Here is a 19,691-nt window from a genome sequence, read left to right as displayed (position 1 = left end):
CTTAGAGGGGATGTCATTGTACTAAATAGACAGTCTGACGACCCTCCTCACACGATTTTTGCCAGGGGTGGGGGACGGGAGGTATCCACCGGATACCTTATGCTTGATGTGAAATATGCAATTTTGCTACAATAACATCTACGGACAATTAAGTGGTAATATATTAGGTATGGTTACATGATAAAATTATTCCGCAAATGTATACAACAAACAGTGTATGTAGTGTGTTTATATCCCATGCCCAACGGCAGGTTTTTAAATTCCATGGATCAAGCTACATGTTCAGGTGAAAAGCAGTGTTACTGACATTAAAACTCCATTATTTCATGAATTAATATTCCGACAGAGAAACCTATGAAACACATGCATCTGAAAAGTCTTACTTCAAGTTAGAACTTATTCTCTCCGTGCTTTTCAGGTTTAAGTTTCACGCTCAAAAGCTATCTGTGATAATTTCAGAAATTTAAATGTTTCATCGACGTTTGCGATACGCGCTCGGCTTTTTATCTAGAGGCCATTGAACAGTGATCGGTCAACTGGCGAATGACGTCGATGTCAACACATGATCGATAAAATTTTGAAAAGTAGGTGACGTTAACTGGTGCCCGAAAACAACTTCGTAATGGTACACGCAAGGAAGGTCAAAGTTAACACACGGGTCGTGCGAGAAACTTTACGTCGAGTTATGGACGAGCTGACAGAATCGTAACGGCCTGATAAATGTTGCACGTGGATATCATGCCATAGGTGGGAATATTACACCTGTGAGCGTTTTAGCTGTCCGATAAACCACAGAATGTATCGGCAGAAAACCTAGACGATCTAGATTCAGTAGATTATAACTCACTTAAATCGCCAAGATGAGCAAAAAGGCAATTCTTCTTTGAGAAATGTAACATTAAAGCCCAAGACTTTCCACATATACACCCTGGGGTGATAATATTTGTTAGGATTGTCATTTTTAAATATAACTTTTATGATCGGCAGGTTTGTCATTTAATGTAAGAAAATGCCGGCAGTGACGACACGTACGAAACTAAGTGTCACGAGACTTTGAAATGATAATGGGAAATTGTTCGCCTTCTGTCGATTGTATTGTGTAAATGGATTCCAAAATGTTCAGATAAAAGCACCCTGTTGGAATGACCTGTTTATCGCAACGCCATTAAACACATCTTGGTTTACAAGCTCCATAACTTCGAAGAAAGTAGAGGATGAGAGAGTTGTATCATGAAACGACAGAGTAAATAATGTGAAAGTTGAACGTCTTAGAAGATTACATTGTGTCAATGCCAACAAAACCCGGGAAAATTTGAATGAAAACTGGATATTAATACGCGCTTTCATTTTACAATACAAATATACGATGACTGGGTTTAAGTTTCATACTTAATACTGCATACTTTTGTGAACCGAACGTTTATGATTCATGCTTATGGGTTTGAAGATGATAAAAACTAACCAACTTTGTTGCACGATGATACAGTAAGTTATTCTACAATTTCTCTCGGAGAACATGAAATGTTTTCTTCGTTAAAACCGCAAACATAATAATTTACAAGGTCAACATTTACCGACATTTCGGCCAGGCGTGACATTAATAAATCCTATTCATTATTGAAAAAAGTATTACCCTGTGAAGTAACATTTCGTTTTCTGCATTTGTTTTTATCAGAATTACAATCAATCGTACGATTTAGATTGTTTGTGCAGCTGGATAACCTAAAACACATCAAGCATGTTTTCCCCCAAAAAATGCCGTTCGCGAGAAAAAGATAAGATCCATCGATAGCTCAAGTATATGGGTCACGCATGCTCAGTCCGGCCCGAATAAAACTATCTGACTAAGGCCTGTCATGAACAAAAATACGACACTTTCAGCCCTCTATTCCGTGGAAACCGCATAGTAGCAAAGATGCTAAGACTAATCCTATTGTCACTATGGGTAACTGTTTCCTTGGCAATGAAAAGCTACGAAGGGTAAGTGCGGCTATGTACCTTTTCCTGACGCACACCGTCCCCAAGGTCTAGTAGGGTGAGAAAAGGTGCTGTGTTTGTGATAACTTTCGAAATGTGTTAAAACTGCGGCGTATATTTTGAGGATTTAATATGGCCGACGAAATATAGAACGGCCAACTCGCAATCGAATCCATCATCACATGATAAAGACATGTTTGACTATTAGGGAAAGTTAATCGCTTGAAAGCTTTTTGTGATTTCATATGAAGTAGGGTATTCATGGCTGTACACCTTGCTGCCAAGGTGCTAACATCGACCATATCAAGTCAAGAGCCCTCAAAGAAGCGACTTGATCCCTTTTCCAATTCATAGAAACGAATTCGGTTTTACTAATCAATATATACTGAGCATAAGCTGCTAATTTGGAAATTAGTTTTGTCGCAGTGTTGATTAAAATTATTTATTAGTTCTGATTCGCTTAAATAAAACAAAATAGATAAGAATCAAAACTTGTCATAACTTTGTTTTTGATGTTGGTTTACAAGTCACAATTTTGTTTATGGACTTAAAAAAAGAAATTACTAAAGTTGGCGCGTTTGAACGATTTATGGCCGGGCTACATCCACTACAATCTTATCTTGTACATTGTATATTTCAAGAATGGGCGTCAAGACTTGCCGTGTTTTCCATACGTGCAAAAATATGGAAATTTCACAAGAAATTGCACGCCTTATGCCCTAGATAACTTTGAATGTTGGCCGTTGGCAAATAAGGTGCATGAGCTACCTATCAAATCGATCAAAGTATTGAAGCAGGTAAATTTTTGTAAACAAGTTTTTTTGTAAATAAAGCAGCGATAAAATAGCACCTGCCTATCGCAAATCGCGTGACAATATGAATCAAAAACAATTCTAAAGTTAAAGGTCAAGAGAAAAAGGGAGGGACCAAAACTTTGCTTCAGACGAGATTTGCATATCTGGAAAATTGCCCTTTCCTCTAACTGTTCACGTGAAAGCGTACTTGCCTGCAATCGAATAAGATATTCATTTTGAAATTCGTACATTGGAGACATGAAATGTTGCATACCATTAACGTTGACCTTGACGTTGTACAGACTGTAGCCAACATCTATACTCAATCATCAAGACTCATTTTCCTTTGGAATTTTCGATCAGCTATTATCTATGCAAAAACATTTTATTTTAAATTTTACCAAGCGAATACCTAAAACTCTGATTAAAATTCAGCCTTTCATTTACTAAGTGTTGTGATATTCTGCTTCATACTAGCAAATGGCATTTTATTCAATATCCTGGTATTAATTCCTGCACATTTGTCTGACTTCCTACCTGTCACGGCATTAACAAGAACAGTTACAGAAACAAAACAGCATACGTAAGTTGAAGTTGAATGAGTGTAATTTGCTAGGGCAAAACTGATAAATTTCGGCTTTCATGGTGTACATAACATTTCAGGTTATGAGGCAAAAATGACTCGTGCTTTTGAAATGCTTCATGCAACAGTCATTACATGTAGCTTGAAGCGTCGAAACTATCATTCGAAAAAGAAACAACACCATATATTTTCTTGCTTCTGGGTTCTTTCTGTCCATTGCCATCATTGAGAACTTTACATTCAAAGCAAAAATGTGATATTTTTGTTTATATACTTACAGGTACAAGGTTCTACGTATTGATGTCAGCGATGCCGGAGATGTTGCCATTCTTCAAGAGTTACAGGACGTTGCGGAGGTAAGACACTGACGTCAACCTTTTTCGTAAATGTCATTTTTGATTGTTGCTGCACGAATTGAGTTGATTTGAATTTAAAACAAACAAACACACACGAACAACAAACAAACAAACAAACAAACAAATAAGACCTACCACTAAAGAAATGCGAACAACGGGGGTAATTTGCGTACGAAGTAGTGAAATATAGAAACATTCGTTGTTATATTTCTGCCGGCGTCGAGCCGAGAACTGTTTGTATTCGCTACCAAGAGCTTTGCAAACTATGAACTATTTTGAAAGTCTGAAATAACTTATACGTTATATTTTAAAATGAAACTAAGGATTGACAAGATAACTGTGTAAATAGTTAGAACATACAGATATAACACCCGCCGTTGACAACATATGTTACTGGGATATCTTTTGTGTCGAGTTTAGTATCAATTGGTCAAGGTTAGATTGTCAATGCTAATGCTCGGATGAAAATTTACCACAACGTCTTTTGTGTTGAGTTCCATAGAAAGGCCAGACAAGATAAAACATTGTTCCTCCGAAAGCAATATAGACGACGAACCATTTTATTCCGAATCAGACCCCATAACTTAATGAAAATTAATGCTTAGTATATTAATATCATCGGAGAGAAAAAAACGTTAACTATTAAATTTATCCACTTTTTCATTAAACAAGAACACATGCAGTTACGGATAAATTGTTTTACTGAAAGGGTAAATAGCTACAACTTCATATTTTCCACTATTTTTGTTCTTTATCTGATTTCATAGTCTTCTCCCCTAACGCACTCACCACTATAGTTTGAATCTAACTCAGCTTGTGTTTTATGGTTGAGTTGGACACGAACGTTGGGAACTGGTGTGAAATGTTGTTGAACACTGTACTTGGAAAAGACCAGTGTTCACCTCATTTACATTCCTTATACGTGTAGTCATATTGGTTGAGATGCTTTGAATTCCACTGCCAACAATAAAATGTACATTACAAATACAGGTGGTGATAAAAAAATTGAGCAATTATATTATACTTTTCGTAATTGAGCAACAGAATGCTATGAAAAATGCCGCATCGTGTCAAGTCCCATATGGTAAAATCGATTGAGTCCGCGACAGTCTTTTTGGCAGAATCCCAAGACAATTTAAGTCAACACGATTGGAACTAATTTGGGATAATTTGATTTTCATATTTTTCAAATTTCTCAAAAGTGTTAGGTGCCGTATAGCTGAATGTTGCAATATTGCAAATTACTCAAAAAACAAGGGTGTAATGTAAAAAGAAAAGCAGATGAGATTACATTTGCTGATTAAATCGGCATTATTTCACCATCCAATTATCCCAAATTTGTTCCGATCGTGTTAGTCGCTTTAATGATAATAGTAACATTGTTGTCTTCAGTCACTTTATGCAATTTTAAGAATAAATAAAAGCACTATATTCCTGACTAAGTTCAAATAAATAGATAAGTAAAAAAGAGAAACTGTGAAGCCCGATGTTTTTAAAGGTCTATATCTATTAAAAATGCAAAACACATTGTCATTGTCGAGCATCTTATACAATTCGATATAGGTGTTCGCGACAGGTTTCTCTGATGTTAATCTTAGGTATTCGACATTTTCTGTTAACTCTTCATTAGCTTTGCATTGTGAAATTACAATTTTCATTATATTTTATGTATTTCACGCGTAGCTGGACTTCTGGGATTTTCCTCGCGACTTAATGGTACCCCCAACTCTGCTGGAATTTGTCGAGCATTACTTGACTTCAAACGATATACTGTATTATGTATGGATGGATGACGTGCAAGCAAAGATCGACGGAGTCATCACATCAAATAAACCCCGTACTGACGTAGATGGCTTTGATTACTACGTTTATCACAATTATTCCGAGGTAGGTATTCGCCGTAAACGTCCGGAGACCTTGGTCTGCTCCGCTTTGATATCCACCTGAGAAAATCATGCGGGGATAATTAGTAACCTACGGTTGTTGATTAGCAGCCCTGAATACACTCGATGTTTGGGTTTAGCGGCTATGTCTGTCGCGAGGGTATCTTCTCATTGCAAGGGAAACTTCTGGTCAAGACATTTCAAATCCAAATGAAGAGATTGCGGGCTTTCTCCGTCTCTACAATTTTCATGGTTTCAAACAGAAAAGTATATTAGTTATCACCAGAACTTGGTTTATTGTGACACTAATGGCCATGTTTAACTTTAAGAATACTTTTGTGTAACCCTCCTTAGAATCAAAGTAAAACTATCTATCATCTATCTATCCATATAACAAATTTGTATAACGCCTAATACCTAAGTTTCATTTTGAGTGATTAGGAGAACGGGAATGCTCTCTGAAAGATGTATTCGGTTTTGATATCTTGCTTAATTACAGAAATTCATTATAAATGTGCATTTAAGGCAAATAATCATATGTTACGCACTTCAAACTTTAAACAAAAGAAAGCTTAGAATACTCGATATACATGGAAGTCGATCACAGTCAGTGCGTTAAGCTTTGATATATGGCCTGATTTCATAAGTTCATTAAATATACAAATAGGCTAATTATCATATGTACGCTCATCATCATGCTCATCAAACCTTCCGCATAACCAAAACTAAGTAAGCTTCAGACATTATGAGCTTAGTGAGGTTTCCAACGCTGTGATGCAGGAGAAAAATTATTTCCAAAAAAATATAGACAGTTTAATCCTTAAAGGGGTGGTCGTCGGAACTGCGCGTGTGCGACTTTCTTGTTTATAAACAATGTATTTCATGCATGATATCTATATCCATCACTTCAACATAGCTGCAACATATAAAGTTTACGATATTCATTGTTAACAAGCATGTTTCAGCTTTCATCAATCGCCAACGTACCGTAGATACAGTATTTACATCGGTCGTAGGGGTCCCTGGTAACCTTTGAGCAGAGTTCGGACGACCACCTCTTTAAGATCTTCAGTCTGATTGCTAGACAGATACTAATATATTCTATGGATGCTTTTGTGTGTCAAATTTTGGAACTCACACAAATCAAAAACATCAAATGATATTGATATTGATATTTTAATTTTCAAGTTTTGCACACTCTACCAGATCATGTCATTGTGAAAATATATGTTATTTTACTATTGTAAATTCACTCGCTATAGTCAAGATCATTGTCATTGTTCGTCATATTCTAAATCATCATCATCATCATCATCATCATCATCATCATCATCATCATTATCATCATCATCATCATCATGGCTAGCCCCGTCATCTTCTTCAACCATTCATCTATGTACTACAGGACAGCTACTACAATTCTCGTAGATGTTTGTGAAAAGTTTCTTTTAACATTGTGAACAACAAATCGATAATTTGCATTTATCATAAAATTAGAAACTGTAAAATGTACCCCCCCCCTCCCCAAGAACAGGTTTGTAAATATCCTCCCCAAAAAACAATTGATAGCTCGCTAATTTCAAACTAGGTCGTGTGGTCTCTTAAATGACAAGATGATGCCGTTCTTATCAACTGATAACACTTACAATGTGCATAGTGTTTTCACGTACAAACAAGTTAATAATCGAGTGTTTCTTTTCTTCAGATAATGGATTGGATAGACTCCATCGTGGCAACTTACCCGGATTTAGCCACATCGTTCAGTATTGGGTTGTCCCATGAGGGAAGAGATTTGAAAACTCTTAAGGTCAGTACTATGTTGTAAAGCCTCAGATATCTTTTCAAGGCTCACGTTTGCTGGGAATGCCAATTTCGGTCCAATGAGAAACGCTGAGTATTATTCGTTTCAAGCATGCACCGCTTTCGCAGAGTTTACCTCACAAAGCAACGTCATGTGACTATAACACCATTGAAGTAATCCTGTAGTGTGTATTTTGTTAACTTTACCAAATGCTCGTTTTATATGTGAAACTTCATAATGAGATATGTCAATATTTTCTAAGTAAGATTCCTGTAATAACTTTTATCATTATGTCCTGGATTAATCGATATTCTTCTTTAGATAATATTCCTGATTAAACTTATTTGGGTATTTTCAGATTGGCTTGGAAACTGGAAAATTGAAAAGAGCCATATGGTTCAACGGAGCAATACACGCACGTGAGTGGGTGTCGCCAGCCACTGTAATGTGGATGACCAATGCAGTGAGTTGCACTGATCAATTGTAAATTTCAACATCAACCAATTAAACGCTCTCAAACCAAATCATGATGATTCAACATGAGACTGACGAATCGCATCCACTACGCATGCGCACTGTGGCCCACCAGTTGCGTTTCGAACGCCTTTAACACTGATAGCGAACTGAAACGTGCAAACAAGTTGTTCGAGATATTCATGATGGTAGTTGTACAGGCAATGTTACGTTTCATAAGTATCAATCAGATTTTAATTGATACGTGAGACGCAGGTGCATGCTTAATCAACACTCTGCTATATGGTTACTTACCACACGCGATATAACATAAGCGAGCTTTCGGTTGGTAACGTTATCGGTACGATACAGAAATTGCTGGGAGGGTCATATTGACATTCGCTAATTTGAAGATGAACACAACTTGTCAGTGTGGTGGTCTCGGTGTTGAGAAACGTTTTGTCCAGTGACAAATGTCTACAGCCAAAAGGAAGAGATGATTTATTCTATTTCAGTATCAAACTGGCCTTCACATTACCAGTATCTTGTCCCAATAGTAAAAGCTGTCACATGAAAATTGAAAAGTGGCTGAAACAATGGAAATCGAATGGAAACAAAAAGCAACATATGTCCCATCAGTCTAACATATTACAACTTCATGTGATAAAAAGGTAAACAATCGGGACAGATTCAAAGCATTATCTTTTGAATGCATGACATATACCTATATACATATATTCCCCTCAGCATTGCCAGGTGTCCATTGCAAGCAAGAAAAATCGCCCTCAGTGGCAAATGCTAAGCCAGCCGCGGCCGACACCCGAAGATAGAGCCAAAGGCAAGCTGCAAAGCTTTCGGAATCTCTGTTAACTGTACACATGCAGTGACACAACTCAACCGGCCGCAATTTTTTTCTAAAAATTATCCGTTATTATACTGGAATATCCAGGCATTACACTATGTTTTCATTGTTTGCGTTATTTTTATCATAACCAGAATATTGATATCACGACGACTTTGATGGCTCAATGTGCAGCCCAGACACAGTACCCCATTCGAAGTGCTGTGGTACATCGATTCAGAGGTTGGCTCTACGCGTACGAACGAACTGCTGTGTGGGCAAGAAAACTGAAACACACGAACTCAAAACTTTCGGAGTTGATGTACTTGCTATAGTTGATCGATTTTACGAACTTTTCACTTAAGATGTAGATTTCGATCGCTGGAGAAGTACTGGCAGCCATGTTGATTATTTTGGGGGGAGGACGCGGGCAGGTGCATCAAAGATCGCCGCAAACAGGTTCGAATTGAACAAAATCGATGACATCCACGCGGGTTGTCGTGACGTAACGACCAGAGTAGAAGTCTATTACTTTTTTGTCGGGAGGGGACAAACCTGGCTTGTACACGTGATAAATGTAGAGATGCGAGGTTTTCATACCATGGGCATATACCGTTATTTTCATTTCTTCAACATCTGAATTTTCGATGGAATTGACAAATTACCGACAAAAGATAGTCCATGTGTGTTGCATCTCTGCTTTGTTGGTAGACCTTTTTGTTTCTTGAGAACTACACTGTCATGACGAAATGTTATTGACATTCGCTCTCTTGTTTTCATCGATTGTAAATTTTCGTCGCACTTTTCTGGCGGATATATATTTAGCTGTTAACTCATCATTTCTGACAGGGATGAAGTTTGATGGTACGTGGACACAACCCCATCAAGGTCTGAACTAATTACGGACTTGGGTCTCTTTCAGTTCTTGTCCAACGTCACAGAGGGTACAAACCCGGATGTAACCTTCGTCATGGAATTTTTTGACATGTACATATTACCGGTGATGAATCCAGATGGCTATGAATACTCATGGACAGATGTGAGTCTTTCAATTTGGATATTTTAACTTACAAATACACAGGATCATTTCATCCATCTTTTCGGATATTATCGAAAAACGTTCTTCTGACATTTTTCAATAAAAACAAGACACTTACAATTCCCGTACTAAATCGTAACGCAAGGAGATAAGCCTTTGCGATCAATTCAGAACAGTCACTTACTACATTAATACACGAATGCATTTAACGAAAGGCACAAACAATAATCGGCATGGCCTATAAACACTCACAATATTAGCACTTCGGTTGCAAATAGCAATCACAAGATGAAAATTCCAAAAATCCAACTGTTTCCTTTATTTTTAGAGAGTAAGTTAAAACAAAGTATACGCTCTCACTTGCAAACCATTGTTTCAATATATACATAAATATACATGAGTATACATAAATAATTAAATATTTTCAGTGAGCGGTCCAATGCCGATTATTTTGAAGATTACAATATTTACACACACGCACATACACACACATAGTATATTGGGTTTACAATATATATATATATATATATATATATATATATATATATATATATATATATATATATATATATATATATATATATATATATATATATATATATATAAGAATTGAATATGAATTATCAATCATTACTTAAAATTCACACCAGATCAACAGTGGCAACCGAGTAATGTCTGTATGATGTGCACTGACGAACTAAGACACTCTATTATATCTTTACGTCCTTCAGGAACGTTTGTGGCGCAAGACGAGAACTCTACATCCCGGCGACGAATGCTATGGCACTGATCTGAACAGGAACTTCGATTACGAATGGGGAGGTCAGTAATACTATACCTGCACTATGTAAAATATTGGCTAGATTTTGCGTTCCTGCAGTCTCTTCTGCCCAACTAAACTTTAGAAAATGAACTGTGTCTTCATGATCCGTTTGAAACTGAACAGATGTGATACAGGTCAGACTTGTTCAATATTGCAGTATGAACGGGATTGTTGTAAAGTCGGTTTTGCAAATACTTGAACCGAAGAGTCTCCGAATCCTCTCCCGTCCTCGTTGATTGTTGAACATCTGATTTCTGTCAAAGATATACGTTCACAGTAGGACACATTATACTTTCTTTCGCTTTTGCAGACTGCTGATTGAGCATTGAGTAGCGACATGTAAAATCAGATTGAACCTTACAGTGCGGAATCATGAAATAATAGTGGCGACCATATTCTCCCTGGTAGTTCTGATCTCTGACCACCAAGGAGTATGAACCTCCTGAAATCGTTAAAGTAGTTCAATCATGTAACGAGTGGTATCTTGTGTCATGTTAGACGTAGCCAACTTCTCAATCTGTCTTTCCACAGGTTTAGGTGCCAGCAATGATTCTTGTGACAATACTTACCGTGGACCGGAGGCTTTATCGGAAGTTGAAACACAAGCGGTCGTCAACTTCATAAGACAGCAGTCTCAAGAGCAGCCGTTCCGTCTTTTTATCGACTATCACAGTTACACGCAAGTGATGTTGTCTTCTTGGGGTTACACCTATGACCTACCAGTCGACTTTGATCTCATGGTAAGCATGTTGGCTCCTGGCTTCAGGTCCTGGCTTGGGGATGACAAATGTCAGCATACAGTTTATTCCCGTAGTCACATTTCGAGGCTGTGAAGGGAAATGCACTGCACCATTTGACCTTGACGGTTTGTCCTCGGTTCTAGCTCCTTGCATTTCATGTAAAGTATCCCCGGGTGGAGTAAACCTCATCTGCCATTTTGGCTATGCATACCTTACTCCTGTTCTACTGTGGGTTCTTATATTCCTATGCTGAGACGTTTTCATAGCGATGGTCCACATACATCGATTAATGAATTGCAGTTCACTATGTATAACACGCACACTAACATGAATTAAACATTTTGACATTAGGAAGCCCACATGAAAGTTCAAACTGCAGCAATTACCAGTGTTTTCGGGGCCAATTACACATATGGGGCTGCCTCGTCAACTCTATGTAAGTATTCAAATTTATTATAAAGTTCCATAAATATTCATCTTATCGGAATATAACCTTTATGATTATTGTTTTGATTAGTTTTGTCAATCAGTATTTTTATTTATTACGAAGTCTGACTAATTGTTCTGGCTAAGTCATGCCCGTCTTGCTCTTCACATGAAAATTAAAATACACAATGTCATCTATTTTTTCAGTCGAAGTCAAATCAGTAAATGTCGTACTTTATGAACGCCGGGGATGTTAGCATATGTGATAACATACGTGAATGGCTTGGGCGTTTGCTAATGCAAACTTCGTGAGAGACCAGCTCAGAATGCAGGATGACAAAGCATAATGTAGGCATAGACTGTCGACTGCCTCTTTTGTATTAGTCCGTGGGCTGGAGGGGCCCACCGTGCACCCCCCCCATAAACCTACTACATGGGTATTTTTTTGTTCTTTGGGATCTGCTGAACTAGAAAAAAGATGTTAACATTGGATATTTTGGGATGCACTACCTGTCTGCACTGGTTTTTGATTTGTATGTACCGCAAAAAATGGCGAAAAATGGGTAGGGGTAAGGGGTACTATATCCTCCCATAAATTGAGTAAACTAGCATGAAATAGCACAAACCTTACATTTTTGGAAAGCTCAGATACTGCTCTTTCTGAGGAATACCAACTTTAGCAAAATTAATTTGTGTACATAGAATAGGACGACTTAAAATGAATTTTTTGACAATTTTGAAATTTTTTACCCAAATACCATGTAACAATTGTGATCTACTTTTTATTAAGCAAAATTTTCACAACTTTTTGTGTTTAAATTATTAATTCCGACATATTAAACAAGAAAAAAAGTGTTAACATCAGATATTTAACTATACACTACTTCTCTGGCGTCAATTTTGAATTGCGTGTATCTGTATGGGGTGTGCAAAAGCTAGGGGTAGGGGTACAACATTCTTTCCTTGATGAAGTAAACTGGCTTGAAATGCCATATACCTTATAGTTTTAGAAAGCTTAGATACTGGTCTTTCTAAAATGCATAAGGTTTTAGTAAAAAAATATGACGTCATAGAATTGGATAACTTTAAATCGATTTTTTCTGGTAATTCAGCAATTTTAACCGGAAGAAAATACGATAACTATTGTTTCCTCCCAATGAAGCAAATCAAACAGATTTATGGATGTTATTTACTAATTGCAATGTGCTGAAGAAGAAAATAAATGTCAAAATTGGGTATTTACAATCCATTATTGTCCCTGCTCACTAAAATTGCAAGTTTTGCTACATTGGTATATCGTGAATGGGCATTTTATTGTTATGCAATAAACTAATGCACAGCCTTAAAAAGAAGACTTTAAAACGCACACACATAGCCATATTGCCATTTTCTCCTTAAAGTAAATAGATTGTTGATGACTGTCTATTTTTATAATTTACTTTTTAAATATTTTCTATAAAATAATTTTGATAAGACGTATTTGGAAAATTGTGTATGCCTCCTTGTCTTACTTATACAGCAAGCATTACTAACAATCTATTAGGCCGTGGGCTAGAGGGGGCGTCTACGTGCACCTCCCCCCCCCCCAACCGCACAGGATAACTAACCTGTATTTTTTAGAAGCCTTGGGATCCCTAGAATAAGAAATAGGATTTTAACAGACAAAATATAGGGACTCAATAGCTGTTACGGTCATGTTTTGAAGGGTACCGCAAAATCACGATTTTGTGACCCACATGGATTTTTGTCAAACCTGTCTTCATGTACGTCATCTGCTAAGCTTACTGTTTAACATGACCTGGCTTATGGGGTATCATTAGAAAGGTGATGTATTCTTCTTGATAATGGTATATAGCAATATGCAATATCTTCTATAGTTTTTATGAAATAGGGCCATAATTTACCCCATACCCCAAAGTTTATGTCGCAAATTACTGTCAAAACTAATCTAAATTCTACCAATTATTTACCTAGACATAATACAAAGGGTAATGCTGTGTATTAACTTTGTGTTATTCGCTACAGGTACATGTTAGAAACCTGAAATAAACTTTTGACAGAAAAAATATTGGGATCCTGTAGCTGTAAAAGTCATATTTTGAAGGGTTCCGCAAAATCACAGTATTACTGAATCACATTCGTTTTTGTTAAACCTGTCTTCTTGTAAGTCTTCTGCTGAGCTTATTTTGAACATAAAGAGGCATATGCGATATCATTTGAAAGTTAATTTACTTTTCTTTAAAATGATATATTGCAATATGCAATATCTTCTATAGTTTTCATGAAATGAGACCAAAACTTACCCCATACCCCAGAGTTTTATGTCGCAAGTTACAGTCAAAACTAATGTCAAATTCTACCAATTATTTTCCTAGACACTTTACAAAAGGCAATGCTTTGTGTAAAATATATTTTATTTAGTACAGGGACATGTCAAAAATATGAGTTAGACTTTTAACAGACAAAATATTGGGGTTGAATGACTGTTACTTGCATGTTTTGAAGGGTACCGTGAAGTCAGAGTATTACCGACTCGCATATATTTTTGTTAAATGTGTCGTCTTGTAAGTCATCTGCTGAGCTTACTTTTTACCATAACCTAGCTTATGGGCTGCCATTAGAAAGACAATTTATTTGGCTTTAAAATGACATATTGCAATATACAATATCTTCTATAGTTTTCATGAAATGAGACCAAAACTTACCCCATACCCAAAGTTTATATTGCAAATTACTGTCACTACTGATTTCTAATTCTACCAAGCTTTTACCTAGACATATTACAAAAGACAGTGATTTGTGTGAAATCTGTTTTATTTGCTACATAGACATGTCACAAATATGAGATAGACTTTTAACAGACAAAATACTGGGATTGAATGGTTGCTGCTGTCATGTTTTGAAGGGTACCGTAAAGTCACAGTCTTGCCCACTCGTATGTGTTTTTGTTAAATGTGTTATCTTGTAAGTCATCTGATGAGCTTACTTTTTACTCTAACCTATCTTATGGGCTATTATTGGAAAGACAATTTTTGCCAGAAAGCGACCGACATATTGTAATATGCAATATCTTCAATAGTTTTCATGAAATAGGACCAACACTTACCCCATATCCCAAATTCGCAAACTTCAAAGTTTTAGAACAGATGTAGTTTGCAAATCAAACTAAGGGCTGGGGTGATGAGGTGTTTGCTATTTCATTACAACTTAAGATGATATTACAATATTACAATGCATATTACAATATGTCGGTCGCTTTCTGGCAAAAAAAATTATATCAAAGGAAAAAAAACTTTTTAATGATACCCCAATAGCCAACTTATGTTAAAAAATAAGCTCAGCAGATGACTTAAAGAAGACAGGTTAAACAAAATGTATGCGAGTTGGCAATACCATGATTTTGTGATACCCTTCAAAATATTACTGTTACAGCTACAGCATCACAATATTTTTTCTGTTAAAAGTTCGTTTCAAGTTTCTAACATGAACCTGTAGCAATAAACTAAATTTAATACAAATTATTGCCCTTTGTATTATGTCCCGGTAAATAGTTGGCAGAATTTGAGATGAGTTTTGACTGTAATTTGGAACATAAAACTTTGGGGTGTGGGGTAAGTTGTGGTCCTATTTCATGAAAACTGTAAAAGATATTGCATATTGCAATATATTATTTTAAAGAAGAGTAAATTAACTTTCTAATGATGCCCAACTTGCCACGTTATAATAAAAAATAAGCTCAGTAGACGACTTAAAGAAGACAGGTTTAACGAAAATGTATGCGAGTTGGCAATACTGTGATTTTGCAGTACCATTCAAAATATGACTGTTACAGCTACAGCATCCGGATATTTTTGTGTTAAAAGTTTATTTCAAGTTTCTAACATGTACCTGTATCAAATAAAACAATTTGATACAAAGCATTGCCTTTTGTATAATGTCTAGGTAAATAATTGGTAGAATTTAAGATTAGTTTTGACAGTAATTTACGACATAAAACTTTGGGGTATGGGGTAAGTTTGGTCTCATTTCATGAAAACTATAGAAGATATTGCATATTGCAATATATCATTTTAAAGAAAAGTAAATTAACTTTCAAATGATACCGCATATGCCTCTTTATGTTCAAAATAAGCTCAGCAGAAGACTTACAAGAAGACAGGTTTAACAAAAACGAATGTGATTCAGTAATACTGTGATTTTGCGGAACCCTTCAAAATATGACTATTACAGCTACAGGATCCCAATATTTTTTCTGTCAAAAGTTTATTTCAGGTTTCTAACATATACCTGTAGCAAATAACACAAAGTTAATACACAGCATTGCCCTTTGTATTATGTCTAGGTAAATAATTGGTAGAATTTAGATTAGTTTTGACAGTAATTTGCGACATAAACTTTGGGGTATGGGGTAAATTATGGCCCTATTTCATGAAAACTATAGAAGATATTGCATATTGCTATATACCATTATCAAGAAGAATACATCACCTTTCTAATGATACCCCATAAGCCAGGTCATGTTAAACAGTAAGCTTAGCAGATGACGTACATGAAGACAGGTTTGACAAAAATCCATGTGGGTCACAAAATCGTGATTTTGCGGTACCCTTCAAAACATGACCGTAACAGCTATTGAGTCCCTATATTTTGTCTGTTAAAATCCTATTTCTTATTCTAGGGATCCCAAGGCTTCTAAAAAATACAGGTTAGTTATCCTGTGCGGTTGGGGGGGGGGGAGGTGCACGTAGACGCCCCCTCTAGCCCACGGCCTAATAGATTGTTAGTAATGCTTGCTGTATAAGTAAGACAAGGAGGCATACACAATTTCCAAATACGTCTTATCAAAATTATTTTATAGAAAATATTTAAAAGTAAATTATAAAAATAGACAGTCATCAACAATCTATTTACTTTAAGGAGAAAATGGCAATATGGCTATGTGTGTGCGTTTTAAAGTCTTCTTTTTAAGGCTGTGCATTAGTTTATTGCATAACAATAAAATGCCCATTCACGATATACCAATGTAGCAAAACTTGCAATTTTAGTGAGCAGGGACAATAATGGATTGTAAATACCCAATTTTGACATTTATTTTCTTCTTCAGCACATTGCAATTAGTAAATAACATCCATAAATCTGTTTGATTTGCTTCATTGGGAGGAAACAATAGTTATCGTATTTTCTTCCGGTTAAAATTGCTGAATTACCAGAAAAAATCGATTTAAAGTTATCCAATTCTATGACGTCATATTTTTTTTACTAAAACCTTATGCATTTTAGAAAGACCAGTATCTAAGCTTTCTAAAACTATAAGGTATATGGCATTTCAAGCCAGTTTACTTCATCAAGGAAAGAATGTTGTACCCCTACCCCAAGCTTTTGCACACCCCATACAGATACACGCAATTCAAAATTGACGCCAGAGAAGTAGTGTATAGTTAAATATCTGATGTTAACACTTTTTTTCTTGTTTAATATGTCGGAATTAATAATTTAAACACAAAAAGTTGTGAAAATTTTGCTTAATAAAAAGTAGATCACAATTGTTACATGGTATTTGGGTAAAAAATTTCAAAATTGTCAAAAAAATTCATTTTAAAGTCGTCCTATTCTATGTACACAAATTAATTTTGCTAAAGTTGGTATTCCTCAGAAAGAGCAGTATCTGAGCTTTCCAAAAATGTAAGGTTTGTGCTATTTCATGCTAGTTTACTCAATTTATGGGAGGATATAGTACCCCTTACCCCTACCCATTTTTCGCCATTTTTTGCGGTACATACAAATCAAAAACCAGTGCAGACAGGTAGTGCATCCCAAAATATCCAATGTTAACATCTTTTTTCTAGTTCAGCAGATCCCAAAGAACAAAAAAATACCCATGTAGTAGGTTTATGGGGGGGTGCACGGTGGGCCCCTCCAGCCCACGGACTATTTTGTATATTATTGATGTAGTCTCTCGCACATACGGCCGGGGATGGGCGATTTGCAAGCGCCGACGGCGAGAGCTGCATGGGCACTCGTGCCTTCGGCACTCGCGGCTGCGACATTTCGAGCTCGCGCCTTCGGCGCTACGCTTGAGAATTCCCCCGTGTATATCAATAGCAGACGTAAAAGGCACGAGGGACGGTCGACAATCTCTGTAAGCACAAAGCACTTTGTTCCCAATATGCAAATAAACACAAATGCATTCTGACATATTAATAGTTAAAGTTACCATGCCGAATCATAGACAGTAGAGGGGGGGGGGGGGGAAGATGCTTCAATATGAAGAAGACTAGATAAAGTTGGTTGGCGGTCTCGCTATTCTAAAGCCGCTTGAATGGTTTTGAAGCGGGTATTGGCGGAACATTTCAGGGAGCTGTTTGTGTGAATTAAGACATGTACTTCTTCTGATACAGGATGATACAGCATCACTATACTCTTTAAGGCAGTAAGGGCCTCGAAATAGAAAAACTTAAACTTTTGCACACATTTCCTCAAATAAAGTTTGAGCCATTCTTTTTCAAAATCAAGAATAAAAATCCTGGGTTATCGTGAAACTTTTGGTACTAGTGTAACAAATTAGCTATTATTTATCGATATTTGGAATTCGAAATGGATGCAATTCCTGTGTTATCTCTATGGGAAAAATATAATTCAAAGAAATAAGCCGGTTCAAATATTGTATTTACCTCATAAGCTTCAAAATGAGTCCCATAAGTGATACATATAGCCTAAAAGAATATTGTAAAAGTGTGGCAGTCCGACAATCTGTCCTAGAGGCGCATTGTACTTTCAGAATAAGCCTTTCTAGGTTTCTGTTTCTTTTTTCATTACGTACCGTTTTCTTGTACGCAGACCCTTCCGCTGGAGGTAGCAAAGATTGGGGTTACGGCGATAGAGGAATTCCCTACTCTTACACCCTTGAACTCCGTGATATGGGGGAATACGGCTTCTTGCTTCCAGAGGACCAGATCTACCCGACGGCGTATGAAAACTACGTAGGACTTGTTGCTGGGTTAATACACATTTCTCATCAGTAACAAAATGGCTCAAGCTAAACTTAGCAAACTTAGCGAATATGCTGAATTAGGCCCCTATTTCAAGTGGGAAGTGCCTCGTGCTTGAGGACATGGTGTAGGCTTTGTTAATTAATGTATTAAAATCGAAATATCATGTTAAGGTAGTAGGCGCCTCGAAAGTGAAAGACCTAAACTTTTTTCTAAAACTTTCATTAATCTTTCAACCATAATTTTTTTTAAATCAAAAATAAAAATAGGGGTCACCGTGCAAATTTTGGTACTAGAGAAATAAATTACCCAAGAACTGTGAAAGTTTGAGAGTCCGAATATCTGTCCCCGAGGTGCGTTCTACCTTAACAGGACATTTGTTGGATGTTGTAGCCGGACGCTCGTTCTTCTAGTGTCTGTGCTGTAACTTAAAACGAAATTCATGATCACTGATGTACTCTAAAGTCCATGTATCACATTTTAAAATATCCAATGGGATACGCAATCATAGGTCAGCATTGTGATCGATCATTAAAAAAGTGAATTTGATTTTTGCAAAATATCGGATCATACTTCGTTCTTTTGTGTGATGTGTATGAGTGTCTACACACAGAGGCTTGACTAATGGATAAACTGCATGTGTGTCATTTTATTGAGAAACAGAATAAACGATGACGAAAGCTGACAGTGACTTTGTGTTTGTAGATATCCTCTTCTACATCCTTTGCCGATATTGGGTGTTCAAGCTATTGTAAACCGTTTTTGTTAAAGTGTAGACAATTACCGATTGTGCCGTAATATAAGACAAAAGCAATACAAATACACTTGCTTTTTACGCGCAGGTCTAACAAACTTCAAACAAAATAGCTTGAATCGATGATTCAAAATGTACGCCCCAACGGCTTGGCTGCTTTGCAGACGCGATAGTCAAAGTTTTGGCGGAATATGTATTATTTTATTAGTGTATCTAGCTGGATAGCTCCTAT

At 36.5% G+C, this 19,691-nt stretch overlaps 1 protein-coding gene across 1 annotated transcript; it reads left to right on the top strand.

Annotated features, from left to right (window-relative positions):
* Positions 1–1,843: 1,843 nt before the first annotated feature.
* LOC139150165 (carboxypeptidase B-like) lies at positions 1,844–19,265 on the top strand. The gene is made up of 10 exons (XM_070722349.1): positions 1,844–1,980; positions 3,635–3,710; positions 5,394–5,597; positions 7,299–7,400; positions 7,753–7,857; positions 9,611–9,727; positions 10,459–10,549; positions 11,082–11,290; positions 11,642–11,726; positions 18,554–19,265. The coding sequence occupies exons 1-10, from the start codon at positions 1,916–1,918 to the stop codon at positions 18,736–18,738; spliced, it is 1,239 nt and encodes a 412-aa protein (XP_070578450.1). The 5' UTR covers positions 1,844–1,915; the 3' UTR covers positions 18,739–19,265.
* Positions 19,266–19,691: the final 426 nt, after the last annotated feature.

This window comes from Ptychodera flava, chromosome 14 (genome assembly GCF_041260155.1).
Source record: "Ptychodera flava strain L36383 chromosome 14, AS_Pfla_20210202, whole genome shotgun sequence".
NCBI classification, from domain to species: Eukaryota; Metazoa; Hemichordata; class Enteropneusta; family Ptychoderidae; genus Ptychodera; species Ptychodera flava.
Note: the sequence above shows the minus strand (reverse complement) of the source record. Positions and strands in the feature narration are given on the sequence as shown.

Bases quoted from the DNA above. Each gene is read 5' to 3' on its own strand.
- LOC139150165 (XM_070722349.1), top strand. From the start codon at position 1,916: ATGCTAAGACTAATCCTATTGTCACTATGGGTAACTGTTTCCTTGGCA. The intron at 7,858-9,610 runs GTGAGTTGCACT...GGTCTCTTTCAG, and splicing joins TAATGTGGATGACCAATGCA to TTCTTGTCCAACGTCACAGA. The intron at 10,550-11,081 runs GTCAGTAATACT...GTCTTTCCACAG, and splicing joins CTTCGATTACGAATGGGGAG to GTTTAGGTGCCAGCAATGAT.